This window comes from Laccaria bicolor, genomic scaffold (genome assembly GCF_000143565.1).
Source record: "Laccaria bicolor S238N-H82 LACBIscaffold_60 genomic scaffold, whole genome shotgun sequence".
NCBI lineage: Eukaryota > Fungi > Basidiomycota > Agaricomycetes > Agaricales > Hydnangiaceae > Laccaria > Laccaria bicolor.
This window is the reverse complement of record NW_001889931.1, coordinates 23,358-38,494: the sequence shown is the minus strand read 5'-3', so window position 1 is coordinate 38,494 and position 15,137 is coordinate 23,358. Positions and strand designations below refer to the sequence as shown.

General features: G+C 48.7%; 4 protein-coding genes across 4 annotated transcripts; 2 read left to right on the top strand and 2 right to left on the bottom strand.

Annotated features, from left to right (window-relative positions):
* Positions 1-310: 310 nt before the first annotated feature.
* On the bottom strand, positions 311-2,955 carry LACBIDRAFT_334157 (uncharacterized protein; the record flags this gene model as incomplete). The annotated part of the gene is made up of 10 exons (XM_001888875.1): positions 311-734; positions 789-804; positions 846-891; positions 1,055-1,080; positions 1,144-1,377; positions 1,429-1,507; positions 1,557-1,619; positions 2,575-2,595; positions 2,629-2,755; positions 2,927-2,955. 10 exons carry the CDS (start codon positions 2,953-2,955, stop codon positions 311-313), a joined length of 1,065 nt encoding a protein of 354 aa, XP_001888910.1.
* A 5,460-nt stretch (positions 2,956-8,415) lies between these two features.
* LACBIDRAFT_314309 (uncharacterized protein) lies at positions 8,416-8,645 on the top strand (the record flags this gene model as incomplete). Its single annotated transcript, XM_001888919.1, has 2 exons — positions 8,416-8,487; positions 8,538-8,645. The coding sequence occupies 2 exons, from the start codon at positions 8,416-8,418 to the stop codon at positions 8,643-8,645; spliced, it is 180 nt and encodes a 59-aa protein (XP_001888954.1).
* Positions 8,646-8,843: 198 nt separating this feature from the next.
* On the bottom strand, positions 8,844-9,945 carry LACBIDRAFT_334156 (uncharacterized protein; the record flags this gene model as incomplete). Its single annotated transcript, XM_001888874.1, has 7 exons — positions 8,844-8,930; positions 8,952-9,031; positions 9,060-9,112; positions 9,236-9,262; positions 9,521-9,579; positions 9,611-9,795; positions 9,819-9,945. The coding sequence occupies 7 exons, from the start codon at positions 9,943-9,945 to the stop codon at positions 8,844-8,846; spliced, it is 618 nt and encodes a 205-aa protein (XP_001888909.1).
* Positions 9,946-11,102: 1,157 nt separating this feature from the next.
* On the top strand, positions 11,103-14,585 carry LACBIDRAFT_334155 (uncharacterized protein; the record flags this gene model as incomplete). The annotated part of the gene is made up of 7 exons (XM_001888918.1): positions 11,103-11,273; positions 11,633-12,122; positions 12,216-12,767; positions 12,814-12,888; positions 13,152-14,048; positions 14,350-14,388; positions 14,509-14,585. 7 exons carry the CDS (start codon positions 11,103-11,105, stop codon positions 14,583-14,585), a joined length of 2,301 nt encoding a protein of 766 aa, XP_001888953.1.
* Positions 14,586-15,137: the final 552 nt, after the last annotated feature.

Below are 15,137 nucleotides of genomic sequence, written 5' to 3'. Positions count from 1 at the left end.
TACCAGTCCCTTCTAGCTGATCTGGTCTTTGCCAGATCTCGTCATCCGAACATGGCATGTCGCATCCAGCTGTTCTTGGTGGAAAGAAGTGGGGGAATATGACTCGATCCATTCAATTATATCAGTAGATTTGTTTTCCGATGTTTTGTGACTTTTGCAACAGAGAAATTTTGTGTTTTGCCTACTTTTATATATTTGAAGGGAAATAAGAGACTATTTATATATGTTTACCAAAAGCCCACCCCAACAAATCCTAGCCCAAACCCAGGGTGCCAATGCATGCTGCAGACCCCTAGCTGGAATGCAGGGTTTATGGCATGGGATTAGATACAATAATGTGGGTGATTAGGGCAATGACTACAGCTAGGGGTGAGAGAGGGTTTCTGTCGTCCCAAATAGAAGTAACAGGGGGGAAGTTGGTTTTGTGGGGTTGGGTGAATGACTCGGGAGCCGCAGAGGAACCAAGTCTACCTCTCACAGGGCCTTTGCGCTTGCGCTCTGCGTCGTTATGGTGGTCCCCGTGGTCTGGTTGAGATAAAGATGGAGGAATTGGTAGATTCCTATTTGGTCTTTGGTATGGCAGTGAAAAGAGCAGACGTTCTCTCGCCGAAGACAACTGAGAAGGCTGAGAAGGATTGTTAGATGGCGAAGCAGATTCTGGTTTATGAAGAGGGCGTGTGAGGACAGGAGGATCCGCTCCGTCAGTGAAAGTACACTTCTTGGAGGCATAAAAGCTGGGTGAAATGCATGGTGAGGGATGACATTTTGTGACGAGTGGGACTGCCTACCAGTTGGTGCATGGTGCTGAATCAGTCATCAGAATAAGTGATGAGTTATAGACGTACCGGTGCCTTCACATTGAAGCTTGCTCCTGTGGGAAGCATTGCAAGCCTATGCAGCATTGTTAGATCGGTACGGGGTGAGTTGCTGGGAAGGAAGCACCTTCACAGCTTGATTTTGCCGGCTGCACAGGGGTAAGACAGCATGATAAACTCCATCGTCGGAATCGTCAGAAGGTGCCTGAATATTAAATTGGCTACCCGCGGACACTAACTTTCCCGCCAAAGGTTTCAAGTTTGCCTGAGAACGATTATGGTCATCAAACCCATTCAGAGCGGCGGAGCAACCAAATACTTGCCTCACCAGAACCACGACATGTGTGGGATTTGATATCCCCATTAACTGTTTTCTTGGGCGACCGAGCGGAATCAATCTCCACGTCAGACGGGGATGTCTCAAAGGGATGGATAAGTTGTGAACGCCGTGATTTTCGACGTTGGAGTAGAGATTGATCTTCGACCTCTGCTCTGACAGAGACACCAGATGATGTTATGAGGTCTTGAGATAGCCTTGCTTTCTCTTCTAGGTAGACGGTACCTGAGGAGAAAAGGTTCAATCCTTGACAACACCGCAATTAGTCAAACTCACCATTGTCCTTCTCAACATCATAAAATGCCTCTTGTATCCGACGTGGAAGGTCTTGGGCTGTACTCGTCCAATCGATATCCTATCATCTGCTTTACACTCCAAACTAATTGATGAAGTCCAAGGCTCACGGAATCTTGAATTGCAGAGCACCAGTTGCTATCATGGACGACTATGACCTTCGCTTTAGGGCACTATGAAAGTTCAAGGACTGATTAGTGTCAGGTTTTGAATTTGCATGTAATAATTAGTGCTTGGAAGTCCAGTCCCAAGACTGCAAAAAGACCGCAACTGGACTGGACCAAGACTGCAAAAGACCGGACCTGCAGTCTTGGTCTGTCAGATTTGAGATCACAAGACCGCAAAAAAACCGGTTTACATTAGTGTTTGAAAGTCCGGTTAGGTTAGGTTATTGGGTGCCCAGGGGCTCTAACCGAGACCGAGACCGGTTAGGGTTCGTTCCCAGACCCAAAATAACCTAACTGGACCGAAGATAACCGATGAAAACCGGTTAGTTGCAGTTACTAACCGGTTAGGACCGAAAAAATAGAAAATCGATTAAAACGGCGTATATTTCTTATATTCCTTGCAGTAAACATTATTGCCATGCGTCGTAGCTTTAAAACAAGCCCAAGAACGCTAAATTCGGTGAAGAATTGACAATTTTATAATAATATTCTTGAAAGCCTACTATTTTAGCCAATAATTTAGAGATTTGACCATAACTCTGTCAGATTTTTAGCGTTTCTCATGCTTTTAGATGCGTTTTGAAGGGGTATAATAGGGTCGGTTGTAACCGGTCATAACCGGTTTTTTAACGGTTAGTTAACCGCAAAATAACCGGTTATTTCATTTCCAGAATTGACTAACCACTAACCACGGTCCGGTTTTTTTGCAGTTAGGTCCGGTCTGGTCTCGGTTATTTTCCAGTTAATTAACCTAACTTCCAAGCACTAGTTTACATGGACCGGTCTTGTCGGTTAAGACCGGTCTTTTGTACCTATATAAAAACCCTTCAAAACGCACTTAAGATCATATTTTTAGGATAAAAACTGACAAAGATACATAAAAAACTGTAAAATATTTCGTGAAAATAGCAGATGTACCTTAGTATTTTTGTATATACATCAATTCTCAACGTAATTTAACGTTCTTGCACTCGTTTAGAAGCTACGAAGAATGTTAATAAAATTACTGACTCACAATTGCAAAGGTTATGGCATATTTAGCTGAAAAACCGGTCTTGAACTGGTTGTAACCAGTTTGGACCAAGACCGGTCCAAAGACCGAAAAAGACTGCAGTCTTGGTCTTTTCTGGTCCTGGTCCGGTCTTTTGAGGTTTTAGGAATTGTGTGGACCGGTCTAGGTCTCGGTCTTTTCGTTTTGGGTCAAAAAACCGGACTGGACTGGACTTTCAAGCACTATTTGTATATCTGTACTTCCTACAGTATGCATAATCATGTTGGGCCAGCTGAGTATCTTGTAACTGCTCATTGCTCACTTATGGGTGTTGATCCCAGATCCACCCATTCTTGCCTCCTCCTTCCCTCTTGGCTTCAGCTATGTGAGAAGTTCAGAGTGAACGCTTCACAATGGTGGGGGCACCACGGACTTCACCAAAGCATGGTTGAAGTCTGCATTTCTTGGTAGAGGGAGAGCTGGAGAGTTGTGGGAATGTGCCAGCTCATCACAGGAGGAACCTTAGCATGGATGGTAGCTGCAGCTCGCGCACTTCGCGGCGGGCTTATTACTTCATGTGAAAGGGCTCATCCATCCTTCAGTTGGATGAACCATTGACTATAGCTTGTGCTTGCACAGCTGGTTGAGGTTTGGAGGTCTTTATTGTCCCCCACTGATTCCTGCAGGATTCCTGAGGATTCCTGAGGATTCCTGAGGATTACCAGGACTCTATATTGGCTGATGTGCCAGCCAATTTTTTGAGTCCTGTGGGGGTCCATTCCTGAGGACTGAAGACAGTCCTCAGGATTTTCGGACAGGACTAGTCCCAGGAATGATGCATTTGATGAGTCACATGACCCATGAGCATGTGCTTGGATACATCATGTGATGTGATGCATCACGTGCACATATTTGTTGATGATAGTTCTCATATGTGACACGTCACGTCACCTCTCTCTTTCCTCTCCACCCACAACCTCGCCCACCACGACCACCACGACCACCACGCAACAGACAACGACGACGACGACGACGACATCGACGGACGACGACAACGACGACTACGACGACGACAACGACAACGATGGTGGTGCCCAACAAACGGCGCCACCACCAAACGGCTGACGTGGCACACCCCATCCGGGTGTGCCACGTCGACGGCGATTTTCTCGACGACGAACGCCCACGACCCCGCGACGAGGGACGACAACCCCACCACCATGTTCCACCACCACCACACACCACCACGACAGCTCACACACCGACGCCGACGAGGAAATGGCGGTGGCACCCAACAAACGGCGCCACCACCAAATCGCTGACGTGGCATGCCCATCCGGGTATGCCATGTCGACGGCGACTTTTTCGACAACGAACGGAACCCCACAACCACACCACCACCACCTTCCGCCACCACCCATGAATGACGAGCGCCCACGGACAACGAGCGCCCACGGACAACGACGGTCCCCCCACCCACGGACGAATGACAAACGCCCACAGATAACGACCACCCACGAGCGCACACGGACGACAACGAGCCCCCCATGCACGACGGCCCCCCATGCACGACAATGCCCCATGCACGGACGACAATGCCCACGAACGGACGACGATGCCCACACACGACGACGATGCCCACGCATGGACGACGCCGACGACCCCCCACCCACGAACGACGAGCGCCCGCGGACAACGAGCGCCCGCGGACAACGAGCGCCCACGGACAACGAGCGCCCACGGACAGACACGACCCCCCCAGCACTGCCGACGAACGGCAAACGAGGCTGCCACCGACGAGCGGCAATGAGTGCCCACCCCCAGTATGTCCCCCCTCCATTTCTATCCTTCCTTCCTGTCTGTCCCCTCCCTATCTGTCCTTCCTCCCTCTCTGTCCCCCCCCTATCTGTCCTTCCTCCCTATCTGTCCCCCCTCCCTATCTGTCCCCCCTCCCTATCTGTCCCCCCTCCCTATCTGTCCTTCCTCCCTCTCTGTCCCCCCTCCCTGTCTGTCCCCATTTCTGTCTGTCCCCCCTTCCTCTCCACTCCCTTCCTCTCTATCTCCTGCTCTGTTCTCCCTTTCCTGTCCTCCTTCCCACCCCTGTCTGTACCCCCCTTCCTGTTTGTCCCTCCTTCCCCCCTTCCTGTTGTCCGGGGATCCTCAGAGTCGACCGCAGGCACTTGGGAAGGAAATATCATGAAATTCAAAATAGAATAAAAATCTACTATGTATTGATATCTGAATGCTTTAAGGATGGAAATAGAGTTAAGTCATTAGGGAAGTTAGAGGAAGTGTTTAAACATGTCACAGATGGTTAAATGTCATGTAGTCCTCAGGAATCCTGAGGACTTGACAGAATTTTTCTCCTAAAACTCAAATTTGCCAAAATTATGGTGTAGTCCTGCAGGAATCAGTGGGGGACTGATAAGTACTGGAGGTTTGTTCGATTGGGGTGCTGCGCTGACTCTGGGCAGCTGGGCTTTGGGATTTCGTGACTACGCGGCCTAAAGCCTACTGTGAGGAGAGTTCCTATTCACCTATGTCTGGATTCCGCGACTATGCGACCATTGACTTGGTGAGGAGGTTGCCCACAACCAGTGTTGCCTGCTGCTTTGCGCTGCTTCACTGTCTCTCAGACTCCACCTGTTCCTCAACCATCTCCCTTGTCTTTTAGCATCTGGGCCTCTCAAGAACAGCTAGATGTTCATTGACGTCCCTCTGGTTCAGTCTGCTGCTCTGGAAATTATGTGCTATGCCCTACTATGCTTCTCTCCCAATCTTTGCTCTTTTCTTACTTGAGGAATGAGTATTCTCATCCTCCTTACTTTTCTGTGAACTCCCTGGAATGGCTCTTCTTGGTTTCTGAATGGTTAGAAGGGTTTGGAGTGGTTTTGGGTTGGATGGGGTTGATGGGACATCAACATGGGACTTATTCACATCATATCTCACCAACCGATGCCCTGATTGCTCTAGTCTCTTTCGCGCTGGGAAGCCCTCATTCACACCTTCCTTTGGACCCCCTGAACTTGCCAAACGGTCACGTATTGGCTGCGTTTCGCCTAGTTCAACCTGGCATGGCCAAAATGAACATATCTCGTCCGTTCTCGGCGAGATCCTCATCGTTCCTTTCGTTCTTTGGTTCGTTTTGAAGCCACGGTCAATGCGCTTCTGGGAAGCCCTTATACGCGTCAAACGGACGGGCGGTCCTTGTGTTACAGTGCCATCCCTCCAACAACCATTTGCAGGGGACTTATTCATGTCATATCTCGCCGACCGACGCTCAGATCGCTCTCATCTTTTTTGCGTTGGAAATCCCTGATTCACACCTTTCTTCGGACTCCCTGAACTCGCCAAACGGTCGCCTATTGGCGGCGCTTCGCCTAGTTCAGCCTGTTATGACCAAGATGAACATATTTCGTCTGTTCTCCGCGAGATCTTCGTCGCCCCTTTCGTTCTTTAGTTCGTTTTGAAGCCACGGTCAATGCGCTTCTGGGAAGCCCTTATACGCGTCAAACGGACGAGCGGTCCTTGTGTTACAGTGCCATCTCTTCAACAACCATTTCCCCATTCCTATTGTCATCACCTGCTCGCATCGGACGTTCTATAGCCCATTTTAAACGTCTGAATCGTACCTTTCCGACGCACCTATTTACGTCGATAACGGACAACAGCCTGGTCTGCAGTATGCATTTACTCCAGAACTGCAGTTTCTGGGTATTACCTCTCTATCTCGACAACCACAGCTCGTCACGATACGCAAGTTATACCGTTGGAAAAGCGTAGTTCGTAGCTTTCGAACGGGTATTTGATCTCCAGGGACGGGGCCAGAAAATCACTACGCCTATGCTCGAACACATTTTTTGGCTACCTCAGGATCTCCCCTCTATTTGGGTGATAGGACTGATNGGAGGACTCTATNGGGCAGGGGAGACACCTCANCTGGTTGAGAGTTGCTGCTCGTGCATTACGCGGCGGACTCTTCTTCAGTCATGGTAACCTTCTGGCTCCCTCAGAAGGCTGATTGCTGCTCGCGCGTTGCGCGGCGGATTAGTGTTGAGGAGTTGCAGCTCGCACATTACGTGGCGGACTCTTCTTCAATCATGGTAACCTTCTGGGTCCCTCAGAAGTACTGATTGCTGCTCGCGTGTTTCGTGGCGGATCAGTGTTGAGGAGTTGCTGCTCGCGCATTACGCGGCGGACTCTTCAATCATGGTAACCTTCTGGCTCCTGATTGCAGCTTGCATGTTTTGCGGTGGATCAGTGTTGAGGAGTTGCTGCTCGCGCATTATGCGGCGGACTCTCCTTCAATCATGGTAACCTTACAGATTGCTGTGTGTGTGTTGCATGGCCTGTGTCCACTCTGGGGGGCAAGATTTATGACAACATTTTTTTTTCTCCCCCTTTCCTTCAACCTCTTATCATTCCTACCCAACTGGCACCACCTCTACCTACTCTGACACCAACTTAAAATCACAGCTTGTAATTTTCCACTGCACAATCTCTTTGCCTCTATCCTCCCTGGCTTGATTCTTGAGATTCGCACACTGGAAAAGTGGGGGGCTGTATGGGAGTATAGGTGGAAGATGGGAGGAGAGGTGCAAGCCTCTATCCCATTACACACTCCCCACATCCAGACCACACACCACAATGGAAGCAAGCTACATCATCTTGATGGGTAGAGGGAGTTGAGTTGGGATCAACGATCTGAGTGGAGAGGTGCAAGCCTCTATCACACTATACATGCCTTATACCCAGACCACAAGTATGATGGAAGCATGCTACACCATCTTGATGGGGAAAGGCAATGGAGTTGGGATGGATGACCTGGAAGCCATCCACTTGCATGGTTTCCCAGTACTCATGGTTATACATCACTGAAGAGAGAATGGGAGGATCATATGGGTATTTCTGGGTTAAGCTGGGAGCTTGCAGTGACCAGCTTTCCAGATAGGAAATTATTTGGGGCCAAATTTTTTCTTTCTTTTATTCATCTTCTTTGCTTTGCTACCTTTTGGTTTCATTTTGTCCTGATATTCACTCTGGGGGGCAAGAGGATTTCTATTCTATTATTCTTCCCCACCATTGTTTTCCTTACATGCCCTCTGGACATTGGGGGGCTTTGTGATATAGGATTGGAAGGGAATGCCCAAGGCCATAGTCAAACAGTGGTATATAGCTAGTGTTGCCGAAGTTCAGTCCCGAACTGGCAGAACTGAACTGACGGTTCAGTTACAGTTCTGGTTCCTGTTCGGGCTGGGGGTGTCGGTTCCAGTTCACGGTTCAGCCCTTTGGAAATTTTTGAGAACTGGGTTCGGACCCGTTCGAACTGAACTGAACATGTATATGTCTTGTATATTTTATCGACGAATTTTTGGGCTGTTTCGGAGATTCAATGTGTGCCGGCTAATGCCATATCATCAAACCTTCATCATGATGTCAACGTAACATTCTCACCAACTATAGCACCTTGAAAGGGAAAGCCCCGGCTCAACGAGTTGGGATAAAGTGCGTCAAGATCCTCTCAAAAAACGTTAGGGTGGCTGAGGAAAATAACCAATTCCCTGGGGATCTATAATCCTGCTTCAACATCACCATTTGTCGTGCTGATTTCCACCTTATAGGTTTGTCAAGGTCTCGTTGCCATCTTTATATCCACACAATGGTATCTGTCCAACACGCGTGCATGGTGAGTTGAAGATTCTGGCATCCAGAACGACAAACTATAACTTTCCCTGTCCAACGTCCCTTCCAACACTTCTGCGGCTCCTTCTCCTGTCCGTGTCGTCTCTGCACAGTCGGGTAGCACAACCCATGGACAGCCTACTCTTATTGAGGCTGGACATTGATTTCTATCATTCTAGAAGGCGTTGTCTACTCACAAAGGTAAGTTAGTTATTCTCGTTCACGACGACGAGCTCTTTCTCCCCGCTTAGCCGACATCTTTCCCCTACTTCCCGAAGTTCCTGTACCGCCATTGCCAGCTCCATCCGCCAACTTGCCATGTCATCGACGTTGCGTCCAGCCACGTCATTTTCTCGTGAGCATGATCGTCGAGGATGCCGTTGTCTGGACTCAAGTGCACGCGACTTGTTGCCGAAGCTAATCATTGATTTCGTGGGATTGACAGCTAGAGACCCCCCTCGTAGATACGTGGTCATTATCAATAACAAAAATGAAGGCTTACTGGTTACCTGCTGTACGAGGCCATTATTGTTGTCCATAAGAATAAAAGCAAACCGTCATCCTTGCCAACCACCGTGTTCGTGAGGTTGCACAACGTTGGATTTGAGATGAAGTCCCAGGGAAAGGTCAGTGATGAAAGTTGACTGGCATGTGTGCGCGCTTACTGTCATTGGCTCCTCTGTAGCTTCTGAACGAGCTTTTTTGAGTGTGTACTTAATAATCGCATGGAGCCACTTCTTTTTGGCTGGGTGCAAATTTTCAAGCACACTTACAAAACGCGCCTTCTCGACGCTTCAATTGAGGCTGATGCTCAGCCAGAATGTAGCTATATTAGTAGTTGCTAGAGTACATAATCCCCCTTATGGAGACAAATTACCATTTTTTTCCACCAGTTCGGCAGTTCGAACTGAGAACTGAACAGAACTGAACAGGAAAGAACGGTTCTTACCGGTTCAGTCCTGTTCGGTCCTCAGTTCTGCTCAGAGGTTGTCAGTCCAGTTCTCGGTTCTCGAAAAGTGCCAAAGAACCGAACTGAACTGAACTTTGGCAACACTATATATAGCTAGATTTGGATATCTTACATAATATATTGATCTTTTGTCTTGAACCACCATCTTGTCAGCAGTCTTGCCATCCTCTTGCACTACATGTAGTGCTTTGTATATCTGTACTTCCTACAGTATGCATAATCATGTTGGGCCAGCTGAGTATCTTGTAACTGCTCATTGCTCACTTATGGGTGTTGATCCCAGATCCACCCATTCTTGCCTCCTCCTTCCCTCTTGGCTTCAGCTATGCAAGAAGTTCAGAGTGAACGCTTCACAATTGCCTGAACGACCTTGGCTACCATGCCCGTGCGATCACCAATGCTGTCATCAGACACAACCTTGATATTGTACTTGTGACATAAACCCCTTGCACGTGGGGAGTTTGGATCCAAGTCCAACAATTCGGTCGAAGGTGGTGGGTGTGGTGTTGTCCTCTCTTGAGTGTAGACAAAGACAGGAGCTGGGCTGAAACAAAGGCATCACCTGGCTGAGTTGGCAGAATGGCAGCTCCTCCTTGGCCCTGGAGTTGTAATTTGGCCTCTTGTGATTTTGTCAGATACTTCTGTGATCCCAGAGTACTATTGGACCTCGAGGCGCAGGGGGAAGACATGCCTGGTTTGTCAGGGCAGGAGCTGGAGCAGACGTGCCAGGTGTTTGAAAATCAATGGAAGGCTGAACAGCCGGGCCAGGGTAAATGAACGATGGACTTGAAAATCAAAAGGGGATCCTTTATTAGCTGAGGCTGGTGCAGGGTTGTCAGGCTTTTGGAAATCAAAAATGGATGGCTGACGAGCTGAGGACGGGGGAACAGGCAGCACATTCGTTGAAGTGCCCACTTGCTGAAAATCAAAAATCGATGCCTGACAAGCTGAGGCTGGTGGAGATCTGCCAGACTTCTGGAAATCGAAAATTGATGGCTGATGAGCTGAGGACGGGGAAACAGGCAGCACATTTGTTGAAGTGCCCACTTGCTGAAAATCGAAAATGGATGGCTGACGAGCCGAGGATGGGGGAACAGGCAGAACATTTGTTGAAGTGCCCACGTGCTGAAGATTGAAAATTGATGCCTGACAAGCTGAGGTCAGGGCAAAAGCTGAAGTGCCGACTTTCTTAAACTCGAAAATGGATTGGTGAGCCGAGGCTGGGGTGAATGGGTTGGAACTTATAGCAGGGGTAGGTTCTTTGAAATCGAAAATGGATCTGTGAGGAGCCAAGGATGGGACATCCAGTTCCATCACTAGTTTGGATTCTTGGCTCTGTCCTATCAGCCACCCAGAATTTAGGTTTGGCTAGTTTTCTGTCACCGACTGGAACTCACCACTTGGTTGAAGAGGGGGTAGAGCCTTGGCCATTCCTAAGATATGGTTAGAACTGCTCAGCCGACAAGAGTACATAAAACTTACCATCCTTCATTTCTTGGTCTTTCATCACAGCTTCTGTTTATCTACATTAAGTAGACAATCCTTCGTGTGGAGTAGGGACAATACCTGGATTTGTTAAAGACATATCAGTCAGAGAGTAGATAGCTTTTCCCGGGATTGCACTGTGTGGTTGGTGATGAAGACACATTGTTTTTCAACAGTGGGAAAGCAAGTCACTGCAGATCAGCCATGGAACATTCTGCAGATCTCAGTTGAACATTGTGCGGATCTCGGTTGAAGTAACGCCACCACATGACCGCGTTTACAACTTTGTAATTTCACATTCACCATTGTCCCATTCCGACGCACACATTCACCACCCTCGATCGTCCCATTCCCACTTACCATGTCCACTGCTGAACTTGCTCAAGCCACTCAACAGGCCCATACCCTCACTCCCAGGTTCTTGGAGGATGTTAGGGTGGCCACCTCCACACTTTTGAACTTTTACAACCACCACAGGGAAGGTCTTCTGGCCCACCAATGGACGGTGGAAGAGGATGCATATGGGAAAGCTGTGAGTGACTAACAATGATTTATTGACTGAAATTGGATCTCTTTCTCCTACAGGAATGATTTGTATGTTTGCTCATCAACAAGAATATGTGGTATAATGCGGCCCAGTGCCTCAACCACCCTTGGATTTTGACATACACGGAAATGGCCTGAGCAGGACCATCAGTTGATTGGACCAAAATGTTCTCAATCCCACAACCCACCACCCCTACCTTCTTTATGGAAGGTTATGCCGGTCCCTCTCCCCCTTTACCTCCATCTTCGACTGATTCATTGCTCCCAGTCACAGTCCCAACTCCCCCATTGCCGGTACCGACAGCTTCATCATCACTCCCGGCCCCAACAAAACCAACGCGTCAGGCAAAATCAACTGATCCTGTGCCAGCGGCTGAAACAAAGTCCAAGAGTAAGACAAAGTCTGGGCGAAGGAAACCCAAGGCCGGGTCCAGCGCCCAGCCACAATCAGAGGTGACTCCTAACGACACCGCTGCCCCAGTCCAAAGCAAAAAAAGAAAAGGGGACTCGATTGAAGCCAGGCCAAAGAAGACCAGAGTCATGAGTGCGGAGTTCATCAACAGCAGCAGTGATGAGGAAACATTGAAGCCGAAGTCGGAGTCACTTCGACCAGTTGGTGGGGAAGCAAAGGCAGTTAAACCTAAGTCCCAGCCCCATTTCTCCCACATGACACCCAGTGCCGGTCTCAGTCTCATCCAAAGGCCCAAGTTAGACCCCAACGCTGGTCCTCCCAAGACCGCCATGGCCGCTTTAAGGCAAGCCAAAACTGCCGAACATCTTGCAAATCAGAATGCCATGATTGCGAAAGGCAATTATCAGCTCACGACTATACCCTGTGAGGCCTGCAGCAAACGCATGGATTGAGAAACTGTTCCATGCACTATCTGTCGCCCCCCACAACAAGGATCCTGCTTCACCTGCAGTACAGGTAAGACGACCTGCACATATGCAGTAACCAAGAAAAAGGACACTGACAGTGAGGTCGAAGACGAGATCCAAAAGGGGTTGCAGGATCTTGAAACGGCCACAGTCTCTGGGGGAGATGCCCAAGTGAAGATCGTGAGGAAGAAAGCGAGGTCAAAGAAGCCGCAGGTGAAGAAGGTGAAGCTGGATGTCAAAGAGAAGGGCAAGCAGGATGTTGAAATGGCCACAGTTGGGCATGATGCGGAGCATGTGATTGACATGGACATGGAGGTTGGTCTGACAATGGGAAAGGGGAAGTCCGAGGGTGGTATCGACATAGAGATGGCGGAAGTCAAACATGAGGAAACCGAGGTCAGTGCCATTCCAAAAGCTGACAAAGACGTGGGCCAGGTGACTCCCACCATAATCATTGAGCCACCCACACCACACACATCAGCGATTTTCAAGAGCACTGAGACTGAGGTCAGTACCAACACTGACAAAGGAAAGGGCTGGGAGATTGGGCCACCAGCCAGTGAGATGGAGTGGATCGTGCCCGAGTTAACAATGTGGCCAGGTAAAAAATTCATGAAACTCGTTATTCTTTGCTGACTTTGTTATAGAATTGGGCTTGGCTGTCAATTATATGCAACAAAGCTTTACACCCCCACCTGTCGAGTGCATGTCCTGGCCAGAAGGTTCGCGTTCAGCATCTTGTTCTCAGCAGGTCAGCCCACCAGATCCCAAGGAGGTTCATCATAAGTTTCAAGTTGTTTTCTCATTTCCCATGATTCTCAACTTGAAAACTTAGTTGACATGGTGTTCTATCAGAAGAAGATTGACTTTAGGTCCTTGAGCCCCCCACCGAACTTTGACATGCAGACGATGCAGCAGGAGATCAGAAGACTTGCTCACAGCCAAGCCGACCTCCTGCAGAAACTCTGAGACTAACAAGCGCAAGTCAGCGTCATGGAGTCGTCTACCCCTACTATGCGAGAGTATTCGGCATTTGTGGTCCAAAAACAAGATATTGATGCAAGTGCCCTTCTCCCCCCGGTGGTTGACTCACCCGTGACCCTTTCACAACGTCTTTTGGTGCTCAAAGAGATTACCCGGTTTATTCAAGATCAAGATTTGACTAGCCGTCCTCTCTCGGAGAAAATTGCAAGTCTGGAGACCTCTGTTTGGTTTCAGAAAGAAAAAATCACCAGAGCGACTCGCCGGATGGACCATATTGAAGAGTCTGCCCACATGTGTTGGAAGGAAACACAAGAAGATCTGCAGTCCATCCGAAGTGATCACCAGAGACTGGAAGCCGAGGTGAGGGAAGCCGTCAAGACACTGGAGAACAAGTGGGAGACTACGCCAGCTGCGTTACAAGAGAGTCTCACCCAGGGCTTTGAGAAACTCACAAGCCGCATCAAAACTGCCAAGGTAACACTCCATGACCTTACCAAATCAGTCACCACAATTTTGGAGCTCAACCTGTGGCTCGGTGCTCACCAATCAAGTCTGGAATCGCTTATTATCCAGTTCCTTGGCAACAAGGAGAAGAAGCACACTGGCATCAATACCGATCACTCAGTCTTACCTGACCGTGGTCAGAAAACCCAGCAGGCACAAGTCTCCCTGACCCCAGGCATCGTTCTGCCAAACCCAGTTCCAACTGATCACGCACAAGTCTCTCTGACCCCGGCCGTCATTCTGCCTCCAGCATCTGAGAGCCCAGCAGTCCTTCTGTTGGCGCCAAACCCAATTCCTCCAACCTGGGCAAGTTCACCTGGTCCTTACATTGGGGGTAATAGGAAGTCACCTTGGCTACAGAAACTCGAAGCCATACTTCAAACCCCCGCACAGAGTAAGTCTTCTACTTGGTGAGGATTCAAAAATCTGACTGCCAGCAAGTTACAAACAATGATGTCCAAACTGTCCAAACTCCCCCTACTTAATAGTTAGTAGCATACATGTATATTTTTTGGACAATCTTCAATTTTTTTTGGGCATATTTAATATGAAGTCCTGTGGTGGACATAATAATGAAAGCAGTAAGGCCTTGGCTTCTTTCACAACCCAGTAAACTGTGACCGGCAGAAAAAAGCAGGGGGATCTTGGAGCAACTTTGTCTGATGGAGTAACAGCTTGGCGTTTATTTCAGGCAGCCGAGTGCGGTTGTTTGAGCCAGACCCGTTCCAACATGGGTATGTTTACAAGAAACATTGGTCGGTATAAACTTGGTAGGGATTTTGAACCAGGGGTGTGCATAATATATCTCACTGCCTTAATGTATTGGCAGTAACTGTGAACGTCACCATGCTCAGCTTCTTGGGAAGTCATGGACCCAGTAAACTGCATGACCGAATACTGGACCATGACCGGAAAAGAAAAGCCGAGGTAATGTTTGAGCAACTTGGCAAATAAAACCTGAGTGAAAACGAAACTCGGCCGTATAGTGTCAACTGGATGGGACCAGGTTGGGCTGATCCACGCTGCATGGGATTCAAAGCTCTTCAGCTGACCCATGACACATGTTGAGCCCAATCCATGAAGAGATCGGTTGACCCAGGATCCAAGGCATTTTTAGCTATGTCAATTCATGGGGTACACTTCTCAGCCGATGCACAGTACCAGTCCTAAGAGAGTCTTGATGGCCGGTCCACCTTTGATGGGGTCAACTGATCCATGGGCTCATCAGCAGGCACCATCAACTATGGTCTGTTTGTATGGTTGGGGGCTCAGTATTAGTGGGGTAAGGTAACTAATACTTGTGCATCTACTCACCAGCTGCCGTAGGTATAATGAAACCTGAACGAATGGCAGACAAGTAGGAATTCATGGTTTGAGGCTGTACTTTACCCTCCCCAGCTTAATCCATATGGAATCCATGGAAGGGGGGGTGGATTCCAGAAATTCCATGGAATAGCTGATGGATTCCATACTTGGGGGGATG